A 23,200-nucleotide genomic window follows, 5' to 3' on the forward strand; every position below is an offset into this window, starting at 1 on the left:
TAAGGGCAAAAGATGGAAATTACATGGGGATGTGAGATGCAAAAAGGCAGCTAAACCAAGTCTCAGCATAGAAAATTATTGTAAATCCCCTTTTTATTGAATGAATATGCTCCTGAATTACTGCATGCATCCAAAGTAAACAGAATGAACAAATGAGACAGGGTAAACACAATTCTGGTTTTGGGCAAAACTGTTTACTATTACAGGCAGACTTGCTGAACATCTGCTGGGAAAGCTGGTGAAGCTAATTTAATTGACCTTACACTTATGTAAGGCCTTATTATTTTTCTCACTACTTTGTAAGTTTACACTGCATTGAAAAATCAATCTGCATACAGCAGAACACATTCACTTCTAGTTGAACAACCACACATCCTAGGATTTTTTTAGTTCGATGAAATGATCAGTACACCCAAACCAAAAGTAAAGGTTAAGAGAAAAGCAGGGTGAGAAAGAAGAAAAAGTGAGCAAGGGAGGCAGAATCCCTGACCTATGCATTCAGAATGACTTGTAAATTGGTACAGAAATGTGAAAAAAAGTAGAGATGTATAAATTACAAACTATCTGCAAGCAATGCCAGGATACATTAGACTGACTTAAAAAGAAGGACAGAGGATAGAACTGACCACTTTTGGGACACAGCTTGATCACTTCTCAATGAGATTATATAATGCACTCAAGTCCCATTTCTTCCTTTTAACAGGCAATGACCCAAGAAAATCCTTGCAGGCCATTGCTCCTGTTCATCATCATCTGCATTCAGTCAGTGTGCAAACAGCTTCAATATTTCCTTAGCTGAAGTGGAAATGTTTTTGAAATATTCAGTTACATTTAAAATGAACACCATTCTTAGTTCTTTTCTCTTTTTCACTATTTTTGTTCTCGTATGTTAAGTGGAAATGAAAATTCTACTTAATAGTCATAGTGAGATTTGTATTAAAAGCTCTGATGTCAAGCCATTTGTAGTCTAGGAGACCTCAAAAGATAGTGTCTATACAAAAATACGTATCCAAGTCTTTGGAATCATTAAAAGTCATCATCAACATGAAGCCTGAAATAATTTAAACCATTGATTAGTTCAAAAGAGTTTCAGAAGTACTGCTCTGTAGGGTAGAGTATACAAGGACGGACTGCATTCTGTTGGAGCAGAATATAGAATTTTTAAGATGTTTTTGCGGAGTTGGTGGTTGCTGCCCTCTTGCATCAGTTTGAAAGGAGACTTCATGCATTTTCACTGGCATTTCTCCACCTTTCATAAACAAGGGCTATTTCTGTCTGACTGAAAACTACAATGGAAGATTTTGTGACCTCATCTCAATTACTGAAGAGGAAATTGAAATGCAGCACCTGAGACAGATGTTTTTTCCAAACTCTCACAAGGAAGATTATAAGGTTCTGACAAGATTGATACAAAAAATGATAGAGAAATTCTGCTTCCCATGCCACTTCAATGCAATTGGGATAAAGGTAAATACATTCTGGAAGAGAGCAAATTTTTTTAAAAAAGGCATTCTTTGTCAACTTTAACTCCTCTCTCTTCCTTTCAGCTATTCCATAAAATCTGCAGTTTTTATCTTGAGACTGTAACTTTATACTTGACTGTGTGTGAAGTGTGCTTCTCCAAAGACAACTAATTTAAAAAACTGAGTTTGCTATATGACTATCATAAGAATGAAATCTGGAAAAGTACTTTTAACATATTTGTAGACTTAATTGCAGGCCACACCTCAAATTAGCAGTAGTTTTGCCTCATCCTCACTTATCTCTTTTATTAAACTTTGAAATAACATACACCTGGAAAAAAATCAAAGGCATACATAAATGTATAATTCTGTATCAAGATCAGTTTTGCCAAGGATTCTAACTGTGCAAAACTAAAGGCAGATTCAAAATTTAAAATTCAGGTTCAATTCGCTTACCTGTGAAAAGGAAGAAGATCAAAACCATAATCATGGTATAACCAAAATATAAAATGGTGCTAGCTGTTCCTGTGATTTGCAGTTTAGAAAAGAAATAATGTATTGCATATATTAGGAAATAAACTGCAGTGAAGCCACTAGTGAGAAATGAACGCCACTGCCAGTGGTAGTCCTAGAAGGAGTGAGGAAAAAATACAAATGTGTGAGCAATATTGCATACACCTCTAGCCCACTGACCCTACTAGTGAATGCAGAGCTAGTTTTCTCTATTATTACTTTATCCAAAAGTAAGTTTTTGTAAGGTTTTTTGTATAGAGGGAGAAGAACTCTATATAATCAATATTGTTTTAATTATACCATTCAAAATTAGAGATAAATAACCTAAAGATCAGTAGTAAATACACAAAATACTAAAACCCCAAATAAGCCAGATGTACTTATTTCCAGCCATAGAGATTTTTTTTTCCCAAGGTTGGGCATGGGAAGTCCAAAATGCACTCTGATTGAACAAAATTAATGGATTAACTTAGTACCTTCAGAGAAGAGGGAGTGACAATCTAAAGATGTGACATCCGACTCAGCAATACCCAGTGCAGGGTTTTAATATTTCTTACAGGTTTTGGCAAAAGTAAGCCTGCTTTACTTTTTAAAGGCATGGTTTATGTATATCTCATCTAGCACTAGTACTCATGTTGATTTCTAGAATACCTATTTTCAGTTACAAAAGCATTAAAATTTTTTGAAGCATTATTGGAACATTATCAGGTTTGAAAATAGAGGAAATATTTCCTACCTCTGCACATAGATGGAAGTAGCAGAGCAATATTGTAGCCTCAGAACATGTAATAACCAAAATAATGAATACCAGAAACAGGAAGCCAAACATGTAATACATCTGGTGGGACCTATAAAAGGGAGTTTTAAAAAAAAAATTAAAATGGCCATTGTGCTATTATTATTTCTTCATATGTAGTAACATCACCTTCAACTTAAGTATTTCCTATTGAGATACTGTCAATTGTGCAGCCATACAATTGACTAATTTATTTTCTAACTAAAGAATAGGAACCTTGGCAGCTCAGTCTGAGAACACTGAGAAAGAAAGGCCAAAGCATGCCCCTGGTTGGGATTTTAGAGAAAGAAATGACTAAACATAATGGTGAAATCATAGTTCCAGTGAAGTCAGCATGACCTCTTCCACTGACTTCAGCAGAACCTGGATTTCACCTCACATTTCAATCAAAGGGGCAGAGCTCCAAAATAACAAGAAATGTCAAATGCTGTAGCTGTCTGTGTTGGGTAAAGGCACCTATTCAAGGTTCAGAAACAGTTTAACAAGATCCAATAACTAAATTGTGCCAGAAGGAATACAAATTCCTCACAGTAGATTAGTTTGTCAGTGAGCTCACATCAAAATTCACTTATACTGGACTAGTCTATGGTGCTTTACTTTTTAAAATAATTACTCTTTTTTTTTTTAATAAAGATTTCACAAGAATTTGTTCTTGGCTCTTTGTTTTCCTCCCAAGAATAGTAATACTTTTCTAGCCTAATAACAACTACCAAAAAATATCAAGTTTGTTTTAATAAATTTTACTACTGTCAAGTTATATGCCATATATCAGCTTCAGAGCCACTTCCACATGAAGTCAGAAGAGTTACATGGGGAAACAACAAACTATCTGAAGGTAGGTCAGCTGTAAATTTCTAAGCATATCACAGCCACCTCTCTGTATACCCCAACAAGCACAACAGGCACTGAGTACCTTTAAAACAAAACATTAAAAAGATGTTAACATTTAAATTTTATTGAACCAGTATTATGGTAACTCTGCATCCTCTAAAAATCAGGCAAAGCATCTTGAAAAACTTTCACAAAGAAATTACCACTTTTTATGACAGAATTTTAAAATTCAATTTATGGTGAACTTACCAAATACTATTGAGAATAAAGAATAACTGTATAAAGATACATCCAAAAGGAAGAATGCCTCCCATGATAATGCCAGGTAATGGCTTTGTATAGAACGATTGCTCAGGAATCTGACGTGGAATTTGGTTTGTGCGAACAGGGTGTTCAATAGCCTTTAAATGAAAATTACAAACAGTTAAATAAATAAAATATCAAACCTTTTAACTTTATTTTTGCAATGAGTGGTGACAAAAAGTCTACTTCTTGTTTTGAGCATGTGCATGCCCAGCTACACTACATTTGCTTTTGCTCCCAGCTCAGTTACCAACACTTGCTTGGCAAACTTGCTAAAAAGACAGCTATTACTGAAAACATGGTGACAGATATTTTGGACTTCCCTTTAAACGTTTGCCTATCTATCATCTGTTACAGAGCCTGAGCTGATTCACCACATTTCAGCTGGGGTAGTGGTGGTGCAGACTCCTGCTTTCACCTTCTAAAAATTCCTGCATGGTGTTTTTCAGGATTTACTTCAAGAATCTCACTAGGATAAACTTACTGAAAGGACTCAAACTGGCAATTTAATCCTAATTTAAGACACATGCATGAATTAGCATGGTGAGGGAAAACAGTGTAAGGCATTGTAAGATACATGCATACTTTACATCTTTCCTCTTTCATAAAGATTATACCAAGAGCATCAATAGATACTTCCTTTCTGATTTGATTTTCAAGTTTTTGTGACACCTACCACATTGCATTATTAGCTTATCAAATATTCCTTCCTTAAAAGAAGATGTAGACACCTGCACAATGCAGGGGGACTTGATGGAATTTCAACACGGTTATCAGAAAAAACCCACTAAATTCTGGTTAAGAAAAACAGGATAACAACACAGCTGACTTAAAAAGTGCCTACTAAAACAATATCCTCTGAAGGTATTACAGGAGATCTATAGAGAGATGGAACCCTGGCTTCCTATGCAGGAAAAAAACCACAAATGTATCTGCACTTATAGAAATTTATTTTTGGGGGATAGTAAACTTTTTTAAGATTAAAAAAACCCAACCAATCTAATTTTTTAATGATTTGGTCACCAAATTATGAAATGTTTGGTCACAAGGAGAGCTCATAAAAATATGTAAAATTTATTAGTTTAGGAGTAAATCACAGTTATTGTCTGCCAAGCAGAGATAACCATTTACAGAACACTTATGCAAGCAGATTTCACAGATCAGGAAACATCCTCAGTGTAGAAGGCAGACAGGAACAAGAAATATGTGAAGAAATGCAGAAATGCATAATTTGCTTTCCCTTATGCTTGCTGGGTCAAGTAATTCCTTTAGGTTATGAAAAAGACACTAATTAAAATAAAAATGCTCACATCACTGATTTATCTGTAGCAGTCACTCAATTAAATACAATGATAACCCAAATTTCTGCAGAGAAGTATCACTGCCACCAACCATGTGTCACAGCCTTGGAGTATCAAGACTAGTTACCTAATGCAGTTCTAAAGTAACTGAACAGAACTGGAGCCAAGAGTGCAACTAGCTTAGGTGCTACCTCAGTCACAGCCTATACAGAGAAAAGTATTTGTGTGTGTTCATTTACGTATACATTTAAACAATTTCTCAGAAACACTTACGTTTTTCTTAAACCCAAAATAGGCACCAATAAACGTCAGCGGTACAGATATGCAAAACCAGAGTGCCAAAATAGCAACCAAGGTACCAAACGGAATAGCAGCTGAAGAGCCTTCTCCCCAAAGGATGAGGTTCATGATAAAAAAATCCGCAAATACAATTCTGAAAAACACACAGCACACTTAGAGCACAGAAATACTTGTTAACATTTAGTAATGTTGACAAAACAATGGCACTGGTTTAAGATTTCAGTGCAAATCTCTGCCAAAACCAAATGATGTACACAAAATATGGAAACAAAGACGTCAGACAAGCAATTCTTCGTTAATCTAGTGGGACTGAACTCCAGCAGGCGCTGACGTTCCTACTATGCTATTTCAAATATATGCTTGTCTTAACTACACTTCGGGGTAAGACTGCTTGCTGTGATTAAGTGGAAGAAATTATCAGAGCGGTTATACATTATATGACACTATATAAGACTGACTACAGCTGTGGTCAGAGAAACAGTCCAGAGAATAAAGAAAACAATGAAAAAGTGGGCCTAAAACTTGTTACTATCATAATGCTTTTTCCTAATAAACCTTTTCATGTGGTGAAAGTAAACTAATGCTTACAAAAAAAAAAAAAATCTAAAGATGATATGCCACTAACATACTCCTCTTTGTCAAAAGCACTTGATACTCTTGTAGCTTCCAGAATAAAGAGACAATGTAAGATCTACTTATATAGCTGAAACTTAAAAAATTAACTATGCCCATCAGAGAAGCAATTTAATTCTCTTAATCATGGCAATAGTCAGAACTTACCCAGGACAAAGGAATGATGTCAGCAGGACATTTGTTTTCCATTTCTCACCTCCAAATGCTGTATATTAAAACATTTGACAGACATTAAAACATGCATTAAGCTCAACTATTAATTTTCCAGTCCATTTACCTGTTATACTTAGCTTGCAAGTACTCAAATAATGTGTTATCATGCCCGAATTTAAAACACTCAACTAAATATTCAGTAATAAAATTAGATTTCCTTATCCTATTGCTTAACCACAGAACTTCAAAGCAAAACGTGTCAGACCAATGTTAGGAAAGGTATCCAACTAAAACTGTGTCTCTGACCACTTTATCTACTACAAGGAGAGAACAGATTTGCAGTATTTCTAAGTCTTTAAAAAATATTTTAAACCTGGGGTGATTAAGAACTTTAAGCTTTCTAGCATTTGACTGCAGGTTTCAGTAGGTAAAGATACATAAATATGTGAAAACCAAGCTTAACAGTTTTCTTGAAATAATTCTTGCCTATGAATCTTACAGGAGAGTCAGAACTAACACGCTTACAGAAGTAGTGATGTTTTCTTGAGTCTTAACAGCATTAAGCACTGGTGATACCAAAAGACCAAAGATAGCTTTATTAAGAAAATCTTTGTGAATTTGCACTATGCTGATAAAAATTCTAGTCAGTATACTTTCAAATGAAAATATCCTGCTGGAGTGCAGTGAAGCTGATAATTTCATCTGAGCACTGCCATAATGACATGCTTTTTTATTTCAAGAGTCAGAAGTGATTATGGTTAGAGTAATTTTAATTAAGTTTCTATTTCTTCATAAAAACTTGGTAGAACATGACAGCAGTTATTAAGATTAACCATTTAATTTCAACACAGGTTTTCCTTTTAAATGCAGTTTTGAAAAAACCCCACAACTTTTAAAACTAGATATCCATTTCAGTTGCATTTTGTTTTATGTCTCACATTACTTGTATACTATTAAAAAAACACTCATTCATGTATCTCTATACAGGATTTAAACCACTTCCTGTTAGAACAAGTGTCTCTGCATCAGTCATTCACTGTCCTAGTAGTTAAACACAACATTCAAGTATCAACTGAGTGGTTCCCAGTAAGTAAAACATTAAATTTTATCATTATTAACTACATCTCCACCACAGACACAGGATTCAATTTACCATCAATACACTTCAAAATATCTTTCAATATACACAGTATACAACAATATAAAGAATAATTCTCTCCTCAATTATGCTCTTAGTACTAAAATTTCCTTCTGTTTAAGTCTAACTGGCTTGGATATTAGGAATACTTCACTATCACATCGTCAACACCACCATGCCAAAACTCCCTACAAGATACAAACTCACTTTTCTCTCTGGTTTTCTCCACATAAAAATTACAAAATGGTTAGAAGAAAGAACTCAAATATCTACTGCCAGGCTGAAGTTCTGAAATAAACTTCTCCTCTAACCTGGTATATTCACAACTAAAGCAGTCCAAAAGATCCATCTCAGTCAAAAAACATTTCACCTTGAGCAAGGTAATTAAAACAAGCTGTATGTGGAGCGACATGCTTCACCTTGAAATAAATCAAAGGGTATAGGGGTAAACTACCTGAGGCTGGTAGACAGACAAGTCTTGAAACAATAGCTGGGATCAGGGAGGGAAAACAGTATCAACTAACTCCAAACTGTTAGGGGCCCAAACACCATGGGGTAGGTTTCTACAACTACAGAACATCTAACAATCCTCCCTGTGCTCCAGCCACGGTCCAATAAAGCGTTATTCTCCAAAATACCTGGGAACTAGCTAAAAAGGGGTCACAAATCTCAGGCATGCAAGGACTGAGGTTCACGATTTATGGGTGCAGGTGTGTGTCACCAAGCAACATCCACGGCTGCGACTAAATGCAGGCTTACAGCATCCCCGTAGTGATAGGAAACAGAAGCAGAAAACAGTCTGATGTAAAGATGTAATGACCTTAGTACTAATACTATTTAATTTCAAAATACAAATACACAGCAGCAAGAGCAATTCAGGGTCTTTAGGTTTGATTACATCAAAACCAGTGTTACTATATTACATGTACTATATATATTTTCTGTTGTTAAGTACACTTCTCCAAGTTGCCCTGAAGGAAGCTACAAACAGTGCAGCAAAATAAAAATCAGTTCTGTAATGATAATTTATGTTAATGAACTTAAGCCTTGTCATTTTCAGTAATTATTACTCACATTTGTAGAATCTGGCAGCAACATAACCGGCTGGAGTTCCAAGCAGTACCCACAAAACTACAGCACAGGTCATTAGAGCTCCCCTGTTAGCAGGTGACAAAAATCCCAGGCAAGCAAAAACTGTGAAACAGAGATGCACAATTTTAGAAATTATGCTAGAAACCTTAGACTGTATGTTTGATTTAAAGCCACTACATCAGTTAGCCTAAAATCTGTGCATACTAAGTTGCATGTCTACTACATCAGCTCAGCTGTTTCTAATGACTTTTATGAAATTTCTAGGCAAAATGATACTGCTATTTTTACTAGCACCATGCAGTTAGAAGTGAAAAATCATGTACAATCAACTAAATCCTCCCCACTTTACTTACACAGAGTCACAAAAGTCATTATTAAGATTTGCGTGCCAGAGCCTAGAAAAACTGACAACAGCATTCCTTTTCTTGGAGGCCTGAAAATATCACCATGAACCAGTTTCCAGCCAAATTCTTCTTGAGCATCTTCCTGTAAAAGAAATACATCTATTTAAATACAATTGATTGCAACTTAAACAGCCTGTAACAGTTACATATTTAACTGAAAAAATTAAATTCCAAATAAATTTTAGGAACTACATTTTAGACTTACAGTGGAATCCATCTGATTGTATCTTGCAATATCTTTATGCAGTGTCCTCAGCATAATCATAGCTACCATTCCAGACAGAAAGAGGACAATCACCAGGGAATTCATAATACTGAAAAGAAAAAAATAAAAATAAAATGAATGGAAATCATCATTCAAACTGCAGTGTGAACACTTCAGTGCAATAAACTTCCTTCTCACCTAAACCACTGGATATGAGTGTGAGGCATGGATTCCAAAATATAATCCCATCTTGATGCCCACCTGATATTTTTTTCTTCCTGAAAGAGTAAACACATGAACTTCAGATACAGTCAGTATGCAACTCCTATATTTAAAAGTTGATGTTCGTGCAAATAAATCTTAAATCTCATGACTAATTGAAATTTCAAGTTCCATGCCTTACAGGGAATAGTTTAATAACAGCTATCTAGAACAAACATAAGATTTGACCATAGAATCTAAACCAAAATATTTTCTGAATCTGAGCACCTGTGTCTTCTTAAGACATTAAGGCATACCAAATTCATTTAATTGTGGATACTCCCTTCAAGAACTGTATTAATTCATCTGGAATGGACTAGCAGAATAATGAAAGAACATGCAGTTTTTAGCACATGTAAGTCCATGTATCAAGAAACTAATCTATGCTATACAGTCTCCAGCATCACACTTCACTCTCTAGATCATGCTCTGTCCAAATTATCCTTTGCTTTCATTCAACCTCATTTCAGTGCCAATTACCAATCCCATGACAAACAGCTTTTACTCCAGGACAGGTGGGGAAACAAGACTACAGAAGTTACACTGCTAATAGAGGGAAGCAAATTATTCCTTCAGGCATTTCAACAGATTATTCAAAATTAACATTCATTAATCAGAAACACTTCAAAAAAAACATTTCTTTGCTTCATTTTGCAGAGTAAACAGGAAAAAAAGGAACAAACAGTACAAATCAAGGTGAAGATTGCTATTAAACAAACCATAAACACTATCAAAGAATAAAATTGGCTAGGTGCCTGACAGGCTGTTATTTCAGTAATTTATAACATACAAGAGTGTTCCAGTAAAGCCAGGTTTGGAAAAAAAACCAGTAGGTTAAAAAATTTAGTCAAGATCATATATCTATTTCACTCATATAATAAAACCATGTCTCAAAGCAAGCAACAAATTTCTAAACCAGTTATCAATGACTCTAGACAGAACTGCATTCTTCCTCATATCTAAACTGGTGGTTTTTTTTGTCTTCCTGAGATGACCTGGTCTGCCAACCCAATGGAAATTCAGAAGACTACCTCCAATTGATGTAACACTGTGCACAAGAAAGTTGCACACACACAGCTGGGCACATCCTTTTCAAGGACAAACAATAAAATAATATGAAGCTGAGGTCACTCTTAATTACTAACTTCTCACAGGTTTCCAGAAATACTTGCTTTTTGGCATACAAATTCATTTCTGCACCATAACTGATATAATTTCTCAAAATATAATTATACAGTATATACATAATATAATCCCTCCTGAGTATATTTCTTATACTATTTATTGAATTTTGAACTCAGAGTAACACGGAAACAGTTTGAGAAGGAGTAGGAAATTTTGGTAAAGTTTGTTCAGCAAACTCCATTTACAGAAAAACAAAACAAAATCAAAACCTCCTCTCTTGTTTGTCAGCAGAATGAGAAATACTCAGCTATATGCTGCCTGCAGCTGCCTGATATACTGCTCTTCCTGCTACTCTTTTGCAGGTTTCCATGGGAGGAAGACCTTGGAGAGAAGGCAGCTTTTGTAGCAGGAGGGCAGAAAATTATCAGCTTTAACCTACCTAAAACAGCAATTTGACAAAACACACATTTCTCAGACTTTAGAACTTGGATTGAAAAATCATCTACCAGACAACCCAGGTAGATGTAGAAAATGTGACTCTTTTAAAAACCACCTATGTGTTTCACATCCACTCTTTGTGTGTTGGTGTGCAAAACTGTAATGTATGTGGTTAAATCCGAAGCCACCTCTGACATTCCAGTTCAAATGAAGTTTTAAAACTACAAATGTACTATTCTGAGCTAATTTTTAATTGTCCATCTTTATAATTCAGAGTATTAATGCTTGATTTTAAGAGGTAACTACCACAGAAATCTTAGTACTCACATGAAAAGTAACTGAGTATGTGTACGCAATTTTGACTTCTCCACTAGCCTTATTGCTTATGTCCATAGGTACTCCTGAGCAATCGGGGTTGTCTGGATGAGTATGCTTGTAACTGTGGGAAGAAAAGACACAGAATGAAAGCCACTTCACTAACAACACTCCTAAGAAAGAATTCATCAGTTTTAGAAAAGCATACCAAGGATTCTTTCTTAAATATAAGATTTGTACTTAATGTCTCATAAATTTCAGAACTCATAAAGAACATATCCTAAGCTCAGGAATCTCTGAAACAAGGTTTGTCTCTTCTAAAAAGAGCACAGTCTCTAAAGAAGAGTACCAAAAATGAAAGAAGCCTTAGTATTGCTGTGAACCTCCAAAACATTTAGAAAGTTACACCACCAGAATTACTAACTTCTGTCAGCAAAAAACACTTTCAACTGTACCAACAATACAACAAGCTCAGTTATACCATGAAAGACAAGATGCTAAGAAATAATATGACACCAGTTGTGCAAAAGCCACAGACACCAAAACAACTAGTGAGTGTATCTGTGAAATCCTTCTATTCAAATCCTGATTGTTGAAGACATCAAATCTTGCACTCCAGCCAAGCCTGTAGCAGACCCTGGTGGCCTATTCTGATAGAAGACAGAATATTCCCTGGTAGGGAAATTAGGGTTCTACATGCATGTACACACACACACACACACTCATCACACCCCACAAACAGAAGTTTTATTTTATCTTTTCTTGGTCCAAATAGGAAAAAGTGCACCAAGGTCCATCAAACTCAGAACAAAATGACATGAGACTGTCCTAACTACACTACATAAATCAACAGGAGAGGTAATCTAAAGGTCACGTATCTGAAAGCATTTCTGACTAGCAGTAGGTTCCCAGATCAAAGCAAGTGTCTTGGGATGGATCACTTTTTGATGACAAGCTACTTTCAACTACTAACCTTTTTGGTTCAAGTTTAGCAGCAACTAGTCTTGCTCCCAGAGCTTCATTTTCCACAACATGGTAATATATTTTTATGTCAACATGGTTGAAAATATAAAAGGTATCTTTTTCATGAAATTCTGACTGCAATGACAAAAGGTTATATTAAACAATCAAAAAATATAGACATCTCAAAGCCTTAGACAGAAGCCAGCATAACAGAATTTTAGACTGCATACAGTTTTTCTGTCAAGAAGTTCTCCTAAAATATGAATGTGAGATACTGGGAATTATAAAGATGGTAAGTGTCTTCTTGCATTAAAAACACAAGTTAGAAAAGTCAATGCTAAGAACAATTGAAAAATAGAAAAATTAATTTAAAATATTTAATATATATTTATTAATAAATTTCTCTAACTGAAGAAGTCCTATTTTATTTAAGTAGCAAACTGCATAGATAAGTATGTGACAACTCCTGTTACCAGAAGCATTTCATAAATATCAACTATTTTAAAACAGTAAGTATATTTTTTCAGAAATTAAACAGAACCTCCCAAGACAAACAATGCAAATATATGCTTTCTGTGACAGAATCACCTTTGAAACTAAAGATGCACAGGGATGAACAGCAAGCAGCAGCCAAGAATGCTGAATGCAAACCTCAGGTGAAGAGAAACATCACCTTGGAATTTAGTTAGTTAAAGAGATTGTTGAACTCACAAGTAATTTAACAGCTATGTTTACTGAAGTTCAGTTAGTACCTCTTAAGGTTTCTATCCCCATCCTTTCTATAGAGCACCCCAATTACAGTAATAGTTACATAAATGAAACATTCCAAGAATAGTTACATAAATGAAATGTTCTTCTACTGTACATCTGTTACTCCTTCAAATTATTTTCCTTTCATTAAAAGCAAGTATTAAAATATGATTAAAATAATATTGTCAGATCATAAATGCATCCATTCATATGGAGCCCCTGAACTCATTATGGAGGCAAGTAAACAAAATTGGCAACCACAGAAACTGTTATCTTTGGTAAGATCTATTAAGTAAAACCAACCATTTTGAAAAAAACCAAAAACTTATTCCAAGTTCTCAGTGACCTTGCCGTGGAAGAGGTCTATGGTAGTCTAAAGACTTCCCGTTGTTTTCTTATCTCCATATTCTTATCTCATACTGCTTTCAGTGCACTTATCTGGATCTCCACCACTATAGCATCTACCACAAGAGAATCTTTGCTTATGCAGAAATCTCATATTATGTTTTTTCCATCAGCTCCCAGTTTCAGGCAAAGCAAACCTTTGAAAAGTATGCAGAGGTACAAACACACCTATGCAAATTTAGTTCCATGAAAACACTTCTATCCCACAAAAACGTAAAGTCCAAGCCTTCAAACGTTTCGATTTCTTAGGTAATGAAGGATGACATGCTTTCCTTCACCTTTACCCTCCACATGTACTAAATGCTATGCATGTTCATCCCTTGATCTTTCAGAGCCCTTCTGTACTATGCAGCATAAGAGACAAGGTTCTTAGGTTTAGACCAGGCTTTCAAATTGAGGTATTTGCATAGACCAAAACATATGCCTGTTTTTAGGCAACATGGGTTCTTAAAATAGCAAGGAGTCACCATAGAAACGACACAGGAGAAATGCTAGTCTCTAAATTAGTAAAAAGGGGATATTAAAAAATATATAATTGCATAAACATACATTAATAACACAGGCATCTTTTGGACGGCCATCTTCTGTAATATAACAGCCAATAGGAAAACCAGGATTACAGAACCTCTGTCCATCTTCCACATCATAACACCACGTCACAGGCATGTTGTCCACAATCCTGTAAATGACATAATGACACTTCACAATTTTTCAAAATACACAGTGTAACGGAAACAAAACTGGATTAACGTTAATCTGACTTTGCTACATTCATTACTGGAATATTAACTACAAGAACAGTACTACCCAGGGAATTGCACTGATTGCCAATCCAAGTTCCAAATGAGTTACAAGCATGGAGCTCTTCAACTGAAACCACTCTATTCACTGCACTGTTTCATGAAGCCCCCTTACAAAAACAGCCGAAGCAGAAAACTTGCCCAGTCCAAAGTCATAACAATTTATCTTATTTTGTCTTTTAAAAATGGCCAAAGTCATCAAATTTGCTAAACCAGCTAAAATTGACAATTTCAAGACGAAACACAAATTTGAAAAAGCCTACATCACATATTATTAATTCTCCAGCTTCCTCATTGCTCTTCCATTGCAAAATACATTTTTTATAGCACTCTTAAAACTTACTTTTGCTATTTAAGTGAATTCCTAATCATTAACCCTATTTAAAGCTACCAAAGAGTATGCAACATTTTAATTAGATGATTTGCATTACCAAAAAATTGTAAGCCACCGAACAACTGGAAAAATAGTAACTTTCAAACCTGCTGCTTTTATATTATTGCCTCACAAGGTTTATATTCATATCACCTAAAACCAGGGGATTTTATAGGTCAGTTTCAATGAAAAATTCATGGAAGTGCACACTCCCATGATGAGCTGCAGAAAGTTATAAGACAGTAAGATACAAACTGTATCAACCATGCAACTAACAGTACAAATGTCGAAACCAAAACCATACTTTTAAACACAGAGAAAGGATCCTGCCCCTTCATAAAAGGAACTAGTAGAAGACCCTAAAACAATTTGTTTTGTGAAGTGTTTTAACTAGATAAAAGATAAATGCCCTAAACACGTCATGTAAAGGAGACTTAAAATTCAGTATTAATTGCCCGTCCAAGGTATATTTTCAAAGGTATATTAATATACTTTATATATGAAAACATTAGACAACTGCCACATTTTGTGCATCACTAAATCAAAAAAAGGATACCCCACTGAAAGTTAACACAATTTTGTACAACTTACCGAGCTACTGAATGACTTTACAGTTAAGTGTAAAAAGATACTTTTAAATACTTAATTAAACACAAGAATTATGACTTCAGGTAACAAAAACAAAGCATTATTTAACCTGATGCATATTGGAACAGTCTCTAAATTAGTAGAACTTTTCAAAGCACATCAGCAGATGAGGGAGAAAAGAGTAGTATGTGCTGCCTTTATCCACACAACAGGGAGAGAGCTGCATAATCCCAACCAGTAGCTACCCAGCAGAAATAAACCATAGCACTCTTGGGTTATATTGACACAATAGAAAAGGTGAAGACAGGCCCTACAAAAACAAGACTTGCCAGGTTTTCAGGAGATTGTGAAGACTATCACAGTTGCAAACAGCAGCAGCACCAACCAAGTCCTACTGACTTCACCATTACAGAGTACAATGAAGTTGCACATTAAGAGCTATTCCAGATTTAGATTCATTACACTTTGACCATATTATATGAGGCCAATGGCATGAGGTTCAACAAGGCCAAGTGCTGGGTTCTGCATGTGGGTCACAACAGCTCCATGTAGCACTACAGGCTGGGGCAAGAGTGGCTGAAAAACTGCCAGGCAGAAAAGGACCTGGAGTGCTGGTCCAGAGATGTTGCCCATGAGCCAGCCCAAGTGGCCAAGGCCAGTGTCATCCTGACCTGTACCAGCAATAGTGTGGCCAGAAGGAACAGGGCGGGGATTGTCCCCCTGTGCACAGCACTGGGGAGGCCACACCTCAAATCCAGTGTCTAGTTGTGGGCCCCTTACTATTAAAAAGACAATGAGGTGCTGGAATGTGTCCAGAGAAGGGCAACAGAACTGGAAAAGTGCCTTATGATGAGTGGCTGAGGGAGCTGGGGCTGTTGGGAGCTGGAGAAAAGGAGGCTCAAGTGAGACCTTATTGCTATATTCAAATGTGTGACAGATGTTCAAGGTGGAGGTCAGCCACTTTTCCCAGGCAACTAGCAGTAGGGAAGAGAGGAAATGGTCCCAAGTGGTTCTACAGCAGGTTCAGGTTGGATATTAGAAAAAATTTCTTCACAGAAATGGCGGTCAGGCATTGTAACAGGCTGTCCAGGGATTGATGAAGTCATCAACCTCAGAAGCATTTATAAGACTAGATATGGCACTTAGGGGACATGGTTTAGTGGTGGAACTGGCAGTGTTAGGTTAATGTTTGTATTTGGTTTGCAGGGTGGCAAGGTTTTGGTTAGCAAGGGGTATAAAGGTTTTTGTAGGAACTGCCAGAAATTTTTGTAAGAACTCCAAAGTCTGAGAGAGCCAGTGTCAGCTGGCTCCAACATAGACTCCCTGCTGGTCAAGGCCAAGCCTGTAAGTGACCAGATGCAGCACCTCTGAGAAACAGGATTTAGGAAAGGGATAAACAACAGCATCTGCAGCTGAAGAGAGGAGTGGGAATTTGTACAACTCTGCAGACACCAAGGTTAGTGGAGAAGGAGGGGGAAGAATGCTCCAGGCACAGGAGTAAAGATTCCCCAGCAGCCCATGGTGCAGCCCATGCTGAGTCAGGCTGTTGCCCTGCAGCTCATGGAGACCACAGGGCAGCAGATACCTACTCACAGCCCATGGAGGACCCCACATCACAGCAGGTGGATGTGCTCTAAAGGAGGCTGTGATCGCATGGGAAACCCACACTGAAGCAGGCTCCTGACAGGACCTGCAGCCCCATGGAAAGATGAGCCCAATTTGCAGCAGGGTTGCCAGGACTCGCAAACCCAAGGGAGAGACCCACGCTGGAGCAGCCTCTTCTCAAAGGACTGCACCCCATGGAAGGGACCCATACTGGAACAGTTCCTGAAGAGCTGCAGCCCATGGAAAGGATTTGTATTGGGGAAGTTCAGTAAAAACTCTTCCATGGGAGCAACCCCACACTGGCGGAAGGGCAGAGTGCAGGGAGTCCTGACCCTGAGGAGAAAGCAGTGACAGAGACAATGTCTGGTGTGCTGACCACAATCTCCATTTCCTGTGCCCCTGTGGGGAGAAGGTAGTGAAAACTGGAAATGAAGTTGAACCTGGAAGAAAGGAGTGGTTGGAAGGAGTTTTAAAATTTGGGTTTATTTCCCATTACCCTTCTCTGTTTTGACTGGTAATAAATTAAACTAAATTATCCAATTAAAGTCTCTTTTGCTTTGATGTGTGATCTCTCACTACCCTTATCTTGACCCTTTCACTACATTTTCCCTTCGCTGTCCACTTGAGGAGAGGAGTGACAAAGCGGCTTCAGTGGGCACCTGGTGTCCAGCTAGGGTCAACCCACCACATGTTTGGACTCAATGATCTTAGAGGTCTTTTCAAACGCAAATGACTCTGTGCTTTTATATTTGAAATTTGATCTCCTTAACATATGCTAGAGAGATTGCTTGCTTTTGTTAGTGTTTTATCTCTTAATCAAAACAAGGCAACATTAACATATTGCAAGTAAGTTTGGTTTGGAGAAAGGCTTTCCTTTGCAGCAAAGACATACTGAGCTGTCTTCAAGCAGCAATGCCGGAACAAATTAATAGTTTAAGTAGCAAATCATTTTTCACAGCTAATCTTCAAATTTAAAATGACTTGAAGAGATTATACATGTGGAGCAAATATACTATTCAACAGTGTTCTTATATGTCTCTCAAGAACATCTGGTGATGAACATTGTCAGCCAAGATATCAGTATAGCTGTTGAGTCCAATTCAGTATGTCAGTTCCTAATCTTATTAAGTGGCTTTTGAAACCTTAAAAGTACTTTGCACCATCTGTGTTCCCCAGGAATTTCATGATAAATTGAAGCCGGATAATAAACCTCTACTGAATCCTCACTTATACTACCTTGTTGATCCCTGTACAACATACCTCTGTACCATACTCCTGGAGCATGCATCATTAATCACAAAATCCAGTCACTGACACTTTGTGAATCTGTGGCTAAGGAGGACTAACAGACATAACCAGGGATTTTTCTCTGGTTCTAAAGTTTTAGGGCAGTGGGCTGAGCAAGAAATAAAAAAACCCAACAAAACAAACAAACAAAAAAACCACAAAAAAACCCCAGTAAAAATGCCATTAAAAGAATTAAGAAATAATCTAAATTTCAAGGAAAAATTTCTCACTGAAAAACAGAATTATATCTTACTTAAATCTCAACAGTCCCATCAAGTTAGCTACACTGTTTCAAAAAAAAAGTATACTTAAATACACTAAATATATTTTTTAAACAATTTAATCTATGGGGAAAAAAACCCAAACCACTCTGAAGTATTTTTTTGCATGATGAGTTTTACACAGTTCTGTTTCAGCTGCAGTCAGCTTAAGTTATGGGCTTTCCTAAAAAAAATTAATTTCTTTCAAGCCTCATAGCCTTGGGAAGCTATTTTTAACTTACACACCAAAACATACACAACCTTTTATAGCTGAGTCTTTGATGCCAGACTCACATGCATTACTGAAATTCAAAGTGGTGCAAATATTATAAACATATGCAGTATTTAAGAGGAACATAATCAAGTCCAGCATGTTTAAAGCTCCACTTATTTTAGCATTAGGCATATACACTTCAAATCTGCAAAAGTAGCTGTACACTTCAGAGTTTCTTTATGGCATCCTTGTTCACCTACCTAAACATATGACTACTGCCTGTTAACCCTTCTGACATAACCTATCAAATTCCTACTACATTCATTTTCAAGAGATTTCCAGAAATATTTACATCAGTGAACCAGTTTATCCCCACAAAAGGATATCCCGTACCATTTCCTGAGAACAGTAGAAAATGCACTTGTTGCCTTTTCAGCTGTTTCAAAATTGAAGGAATGGAATGCGAGATTACAGAAAAACAGTTAATGACAGTGGCAACAGTCAACCTGCATTTTTACTAAAATACCCAAAAAGTTTAAATCCTATTAGATGAAGACCAACACATTTCTTCCCATGAAGCGGGAGGCCCATATTTGGAATTAGAGCATACCTATGAGTGACATCAGGTAATTCTCATGTATTCCTTGCCCAGACATGCCTCAGAAACTCATACCCAAGTTATTCCTTCTATTCTTGTACCTGAAAGCTGCTGCTGGCAGAGCATGCCAACACGTCAAGCACTAAATAAACACTGATAATGTGGCTGGGTATTTCCAGCGTCAAGACTGAGCCTCCTGATAAACATTTCACAGCTCTTGGATGTTGGTGCAGCACTGGGAAACTGAAAATTTGCCTGAGACTCAGCACACACATTCAGCCTTGCCCCACCTTACCCATTGGACAGGGATTCAATGCCAAGCTGAAACAGAGCCCAAACATGCTCCAAGGTCAATCAGATGGTTACAGAGTGGCTCAGAGAACAGGAAAGGACCAAGTGTTTATTCATTCCCCAAAATTATTTCATTAATTAGTTTTCATTGGCCACCTTTCCCTTCCACATCCATAGATGAGAAACAAACATTCATAAAAGTCTTTTAGAACTGTTGATCCTGTCTCCTGGACACAGCATTTGAAGGTGAGTGCAAGGGCTCTTGAGGAAAACAAAGACAACGCAGCAACAGAATAAAGGTCCTGTAACTTTTCTCAAGCTAAGGCAGGACCAAATTCTACTTTTACAGGAAAAAGAGCAGCAGCATTTTACAGTAATCACAAAGTTTGGTGTTTAGAAACAGATTCATTTCCATTGTTCCTAATGCTTATACTTCAAGTGAAGGAAGTTTTTTTTATGAGGACAAGAAACAATATAACATTTTATGCAAAAACAGAAGGGGAGGAAATTAAGTGTACATATCTAGTTTTCCATCTGTATTAACTTGCAAACACGAAAGTATAAACTAAATTATCACCAATATACTACATTAACCAAACTATGAATTTTGATACCAACTTACCAGTGGTGTTGATAATTCAGTAGCATACTTTTTTTCAAAAAGTCTAATTTCTGTTTATCTTCTGGCTTTGTGGTATCATATGTTTTTGTACAAACAGATTTACATGTCTCCCTCTTGTTGAATATGAACTAAGAAAAATGAAAGACTCATGAGCAAAAAGGTTGTAACAGCTGTCTTATTTCAGTATATAACGATTTCTCCCATACATTTAATTATCTATAGTATTATAATGAAAATACCTAACAAATTACTGAGTACATTAACCCTCCAGAGGAGGTTTTTATATTAGTGTGTGCTATAAACCCCTCCTGTGCTCACTGTAGGAGCACTACAGCAAGAGCTCCTTGTTACTGACTGAAACACTTTTTCTGACATGATTTAGCACATAAGTCAGTTGACTCCACAGCAGACACACTGCCACAGGCAGCTTCAACTGGTAACTTTCTCTCCTACTACCTCTGTAGAAGAGAATGTGAGAGCTTCAGTCACCAGAAAAGACCAGCAAGCTAACACCATTCATAATTCTTCTGTTTTATGTCTGCAATATTTTCAGATCCAGTTCCAAGAAACAAGAGTGCTGAGCAGAAATTATCAGGTTTTGTCAGATCCCAAAGAGAGAAGATAACCTGCACAGCATTTCAGGTTACAGCTCCACAATGCAAAGCACACAGTTACTATTACGTTAAGCTGGCATATTTCTATCGTGTGGAATTTCAGATGCTGAAGCTTTCTCAGATAAAGCCCTAAATCATCTTCAAGATTCCTTTGGTTACATGTGAAAGCACACATTACCCAACACCCCCTGTCAGAGAACAAACCCTGTAAGGAGATGGTTCTATCCTCTCTCCAAACAAGACTTGGCCAAGGTTTTCAGATGGACGCTTCTTTCCTTCTGCTTGACAAAAATCAAACCTGAATTAGAAAAAAGATACAAAAATGAATAAAATATTCCCAGCTGCAAATAATGTTCCCAAATCAACATGTTCATCACAAGTAAAGGAACTATACAGCTTTCCCTATAGACAACAGTTTCTTCATTTAACCTGTGAAGTGTGAAAATCACTATCCTGGTTTGAAAATAAACCAGACAAAACAGAACCAACAATCAAATCTCTTCATCAGCTATTTCAGAACACCGTAGCATAAATTTCTTTGAATAATTAGAAGTTTCCTATTTAAGCAGGGATTTTAGACAAGAATTAAATATTCACTTAGAGTTTAATAATGACTCTGAGAAAAACAAATGCAGGCCAGATTCCAGAATTTGAGGAAGACTAAACTAAACTAAAATATAAAATAAAATAGCACAAAGACAGCTCCCTTACAACAAACACTATTGAACAGGTTATTACAGTTTCATTCACTAACACATTTAATAGCACATCCTCCACGTTTTTCCAGTCTATTTTTAAATACATCACATTTGTGTTCTTTAAAGTGTAGACATAACTGGTGCTTAAGCTCCTCAATATTAACAGTCAAAATATTCTTTACAGCAAAAACTTTACATAGTTGTACTAGGCACTGATACATTTTGTGCACTCCTATGATGTGTACAAAGAAAACATTTAACACCTCATTAAGATAATTAATGGGATGTTCGCACCTCATTACCAGTTCAACTCATCTGGTCTCAGCAACTAAAGACAGAGGTAATACTTTGATCTACAATGACAACTAATGCAGTAAAGTATCATATATTTATACACATGTATTTTTAACCTTAAGTTACACTACAACAGAGATTCAACCTGCATGAGGGCCTATAAATCCATGCACTAAAGTATGAGCAAAGGCAACTGAGACAAAGGAAGCAATGTAGGCATCCATCTGCTCATCGAAAATTCTGCATTTGTAAACTTACGTTAGCAAAATAAATAGCCATGCCTCAGTGGCACATTGCTGCAACAAGACGTAGATATTACTGTTAAGTAAATTAAACCCATATTTTTGGAAAAACTGACAGTTAAAATAGCACAAACATTATAATATACTTACGCAGTGTATTCGTAGGGGAGGACAGACTCCACTGAGTCAAGTCTGTTCACAAACAGCTCGATTCCAGACTGAAAGAGCAGAGATAATCAGCAGTTATATTTAAAGCACTTCTTCAATTCCCATGGATATATAAAAATAGATTAATTTGAATAATGTTAAGGAAAGCTGAAAATGTAGGAATTCTGTAATTGTACATCTTGATGTTTAATGAACTATATCTGCTGTGAGTTAGATAGTAAAGCACTATCTAACCATCACAAAAGCAGTGACCACATGACAAAAACACTTAAAGGCTAACATAACCATTCCAACTACAAGATAGTAGGAAATCATGCACAAAAATAATATCATTAGCACAGCTGCCAGTGTTTAATGTATGAAGTTAGAGTCATATTAGTCATCACCACAACTGTTGTATAATAAAAGTATTAAAAGAACGTGAAGAAAGCTGCAGATGATACCAATACTTCTCCCCTAATTAAGATGCTCCACAATTTTATCTGTGTAGTAACTAAAAACTGATCTATGAGAATTTCAATGATGTGTTCAGACTGATACAACATTTTAAGTTTGAACAGAATCGCTTTTCAAAGAGAAGGCAAGGATACCCACACATACCTTCCTATAAAAGATTTTTGGTAACTCTATCAACTCTTGCATAAGAACCCGAAATTAAGTATGCTGTAGTTTCATGCTAGTTTGGTGTATATATACATTCATTACAGATGGGCTAGCCTGCTTCTATGGAAAGGGAGAGGTCTCTCACTCTTCCCTCTTAGTCTCAAAATCCCTTCCCTTATTCTAGTCTTGCAGTTACAATAAATTTCAAGTGTTTGCCTTACACTGCTTTTGGCAGTTATCTGCTTGCACAGTAAACCAATCCAATGGGCTTAAACTTTAAAAAGCAGTTCTTAGTATCACAGCAGGCTGTCCTCGCTTTGGCTGGGATAGAATTTTCTTCTTAGTAGCTGATACAGTGTTGTATTTTGTATTCAGTGAGCAAACAGTGTGATAACACACTGAAGCTTTAAGTTGGGGCTAGACAGTGCTTACCCTGAGTCAAGGACTTTTCGTTTCCCAGGCTCTGCCAGCACCGAGGTGCACAAGAAGCTGTAAGGGAGCATGGGCAGGAGAAGCTGACCTGAACTGGCCAAAGGGCCACTCCATGCTGTGGA

General features: G+C 36.6%; 1 protein-coding gene across 1 annotated transcript in view; it reads right to left on the bottom strand.

The window, feature by feature from the left end:
- The window catches only part of TM9SF2 (transmembrane 9 superfamily member 2), a 29,631-nt gene that overhangs the window by 2,716 nt on the left and 3,715 nt on the right, over window positions 1-23,200 (bottom strand). The window contains exons 2-16 of the mRNA XM_005516464.2: window positions 22,026-22,093; window positions 20,846-20,939; window positions 20,028-20,155; window positions 13,939-14,068; window positions 12,245-12,369; window positions 11,284-11,395; window positions 9,331-9,410; window positions 9,133-9,241; window positions 8,877-9,009; window positions 8,506-8,625; window positions 6,288-6,345; window positions 5,481-5,640; window positions 3,853-4,004; window positions 2,713-2,824; window positions 1,920-2,091 (exon numbers count right to left, since the gene is read on the bottom strand). Coding sequence (XP_005516521.1) covers window positions 1,920-2,091; window positions 2,713-2,824; window positions 3,853-4,004; window positions 5,481-5,640; window positions 6,288-6,345; window positions 8,506-8,625; window positions 8,877-9,009; window positions 9,133-9,241; window positions 9,331-9,410; window positions 11,284-11,395; window positions 12,245-12,369; window positions 13,939-14,068; window positions 20,028-20,155; window positions 20,846-20,939; window positions 22,026-22,093 — 1,753 coding nt within the window. The remainder of the gene's footprint in view (window positions 1-1,919; window positions 2,092-2,712; window positions 2,825-3,852; window positions 4,005-5,480; window positions 5,641-6,287; window positions 6,346-8,505; window positions 8,626-8,876; window positions 9,010-9,132; window positions 9,242-9,330; window positions 9,411-11,283; window positions 11,396-12,244; window positions 12,370-13,938; window positions 14,069-20,027; window positions 20,156-20,845; window positions 20,940-22,025; window positions 22,094-23,200) is intronic.

This window comes from Pseudopodoces humilis, chromosome 2 (assembly GCF_049639895.1).
Source record: "Pseudopodoces humilis isolate 2021_Gansu_Grassland_sample_001 chromosome 2, ASM4963989v1, whole genome shotgun sequence".
NCBI classification, from domain to species: Eukaryota; Metazoa; Chordata; class Aves; order Passeriformes; family Paridae; genus Pseudopodoces; species Pseudopodoces humilis.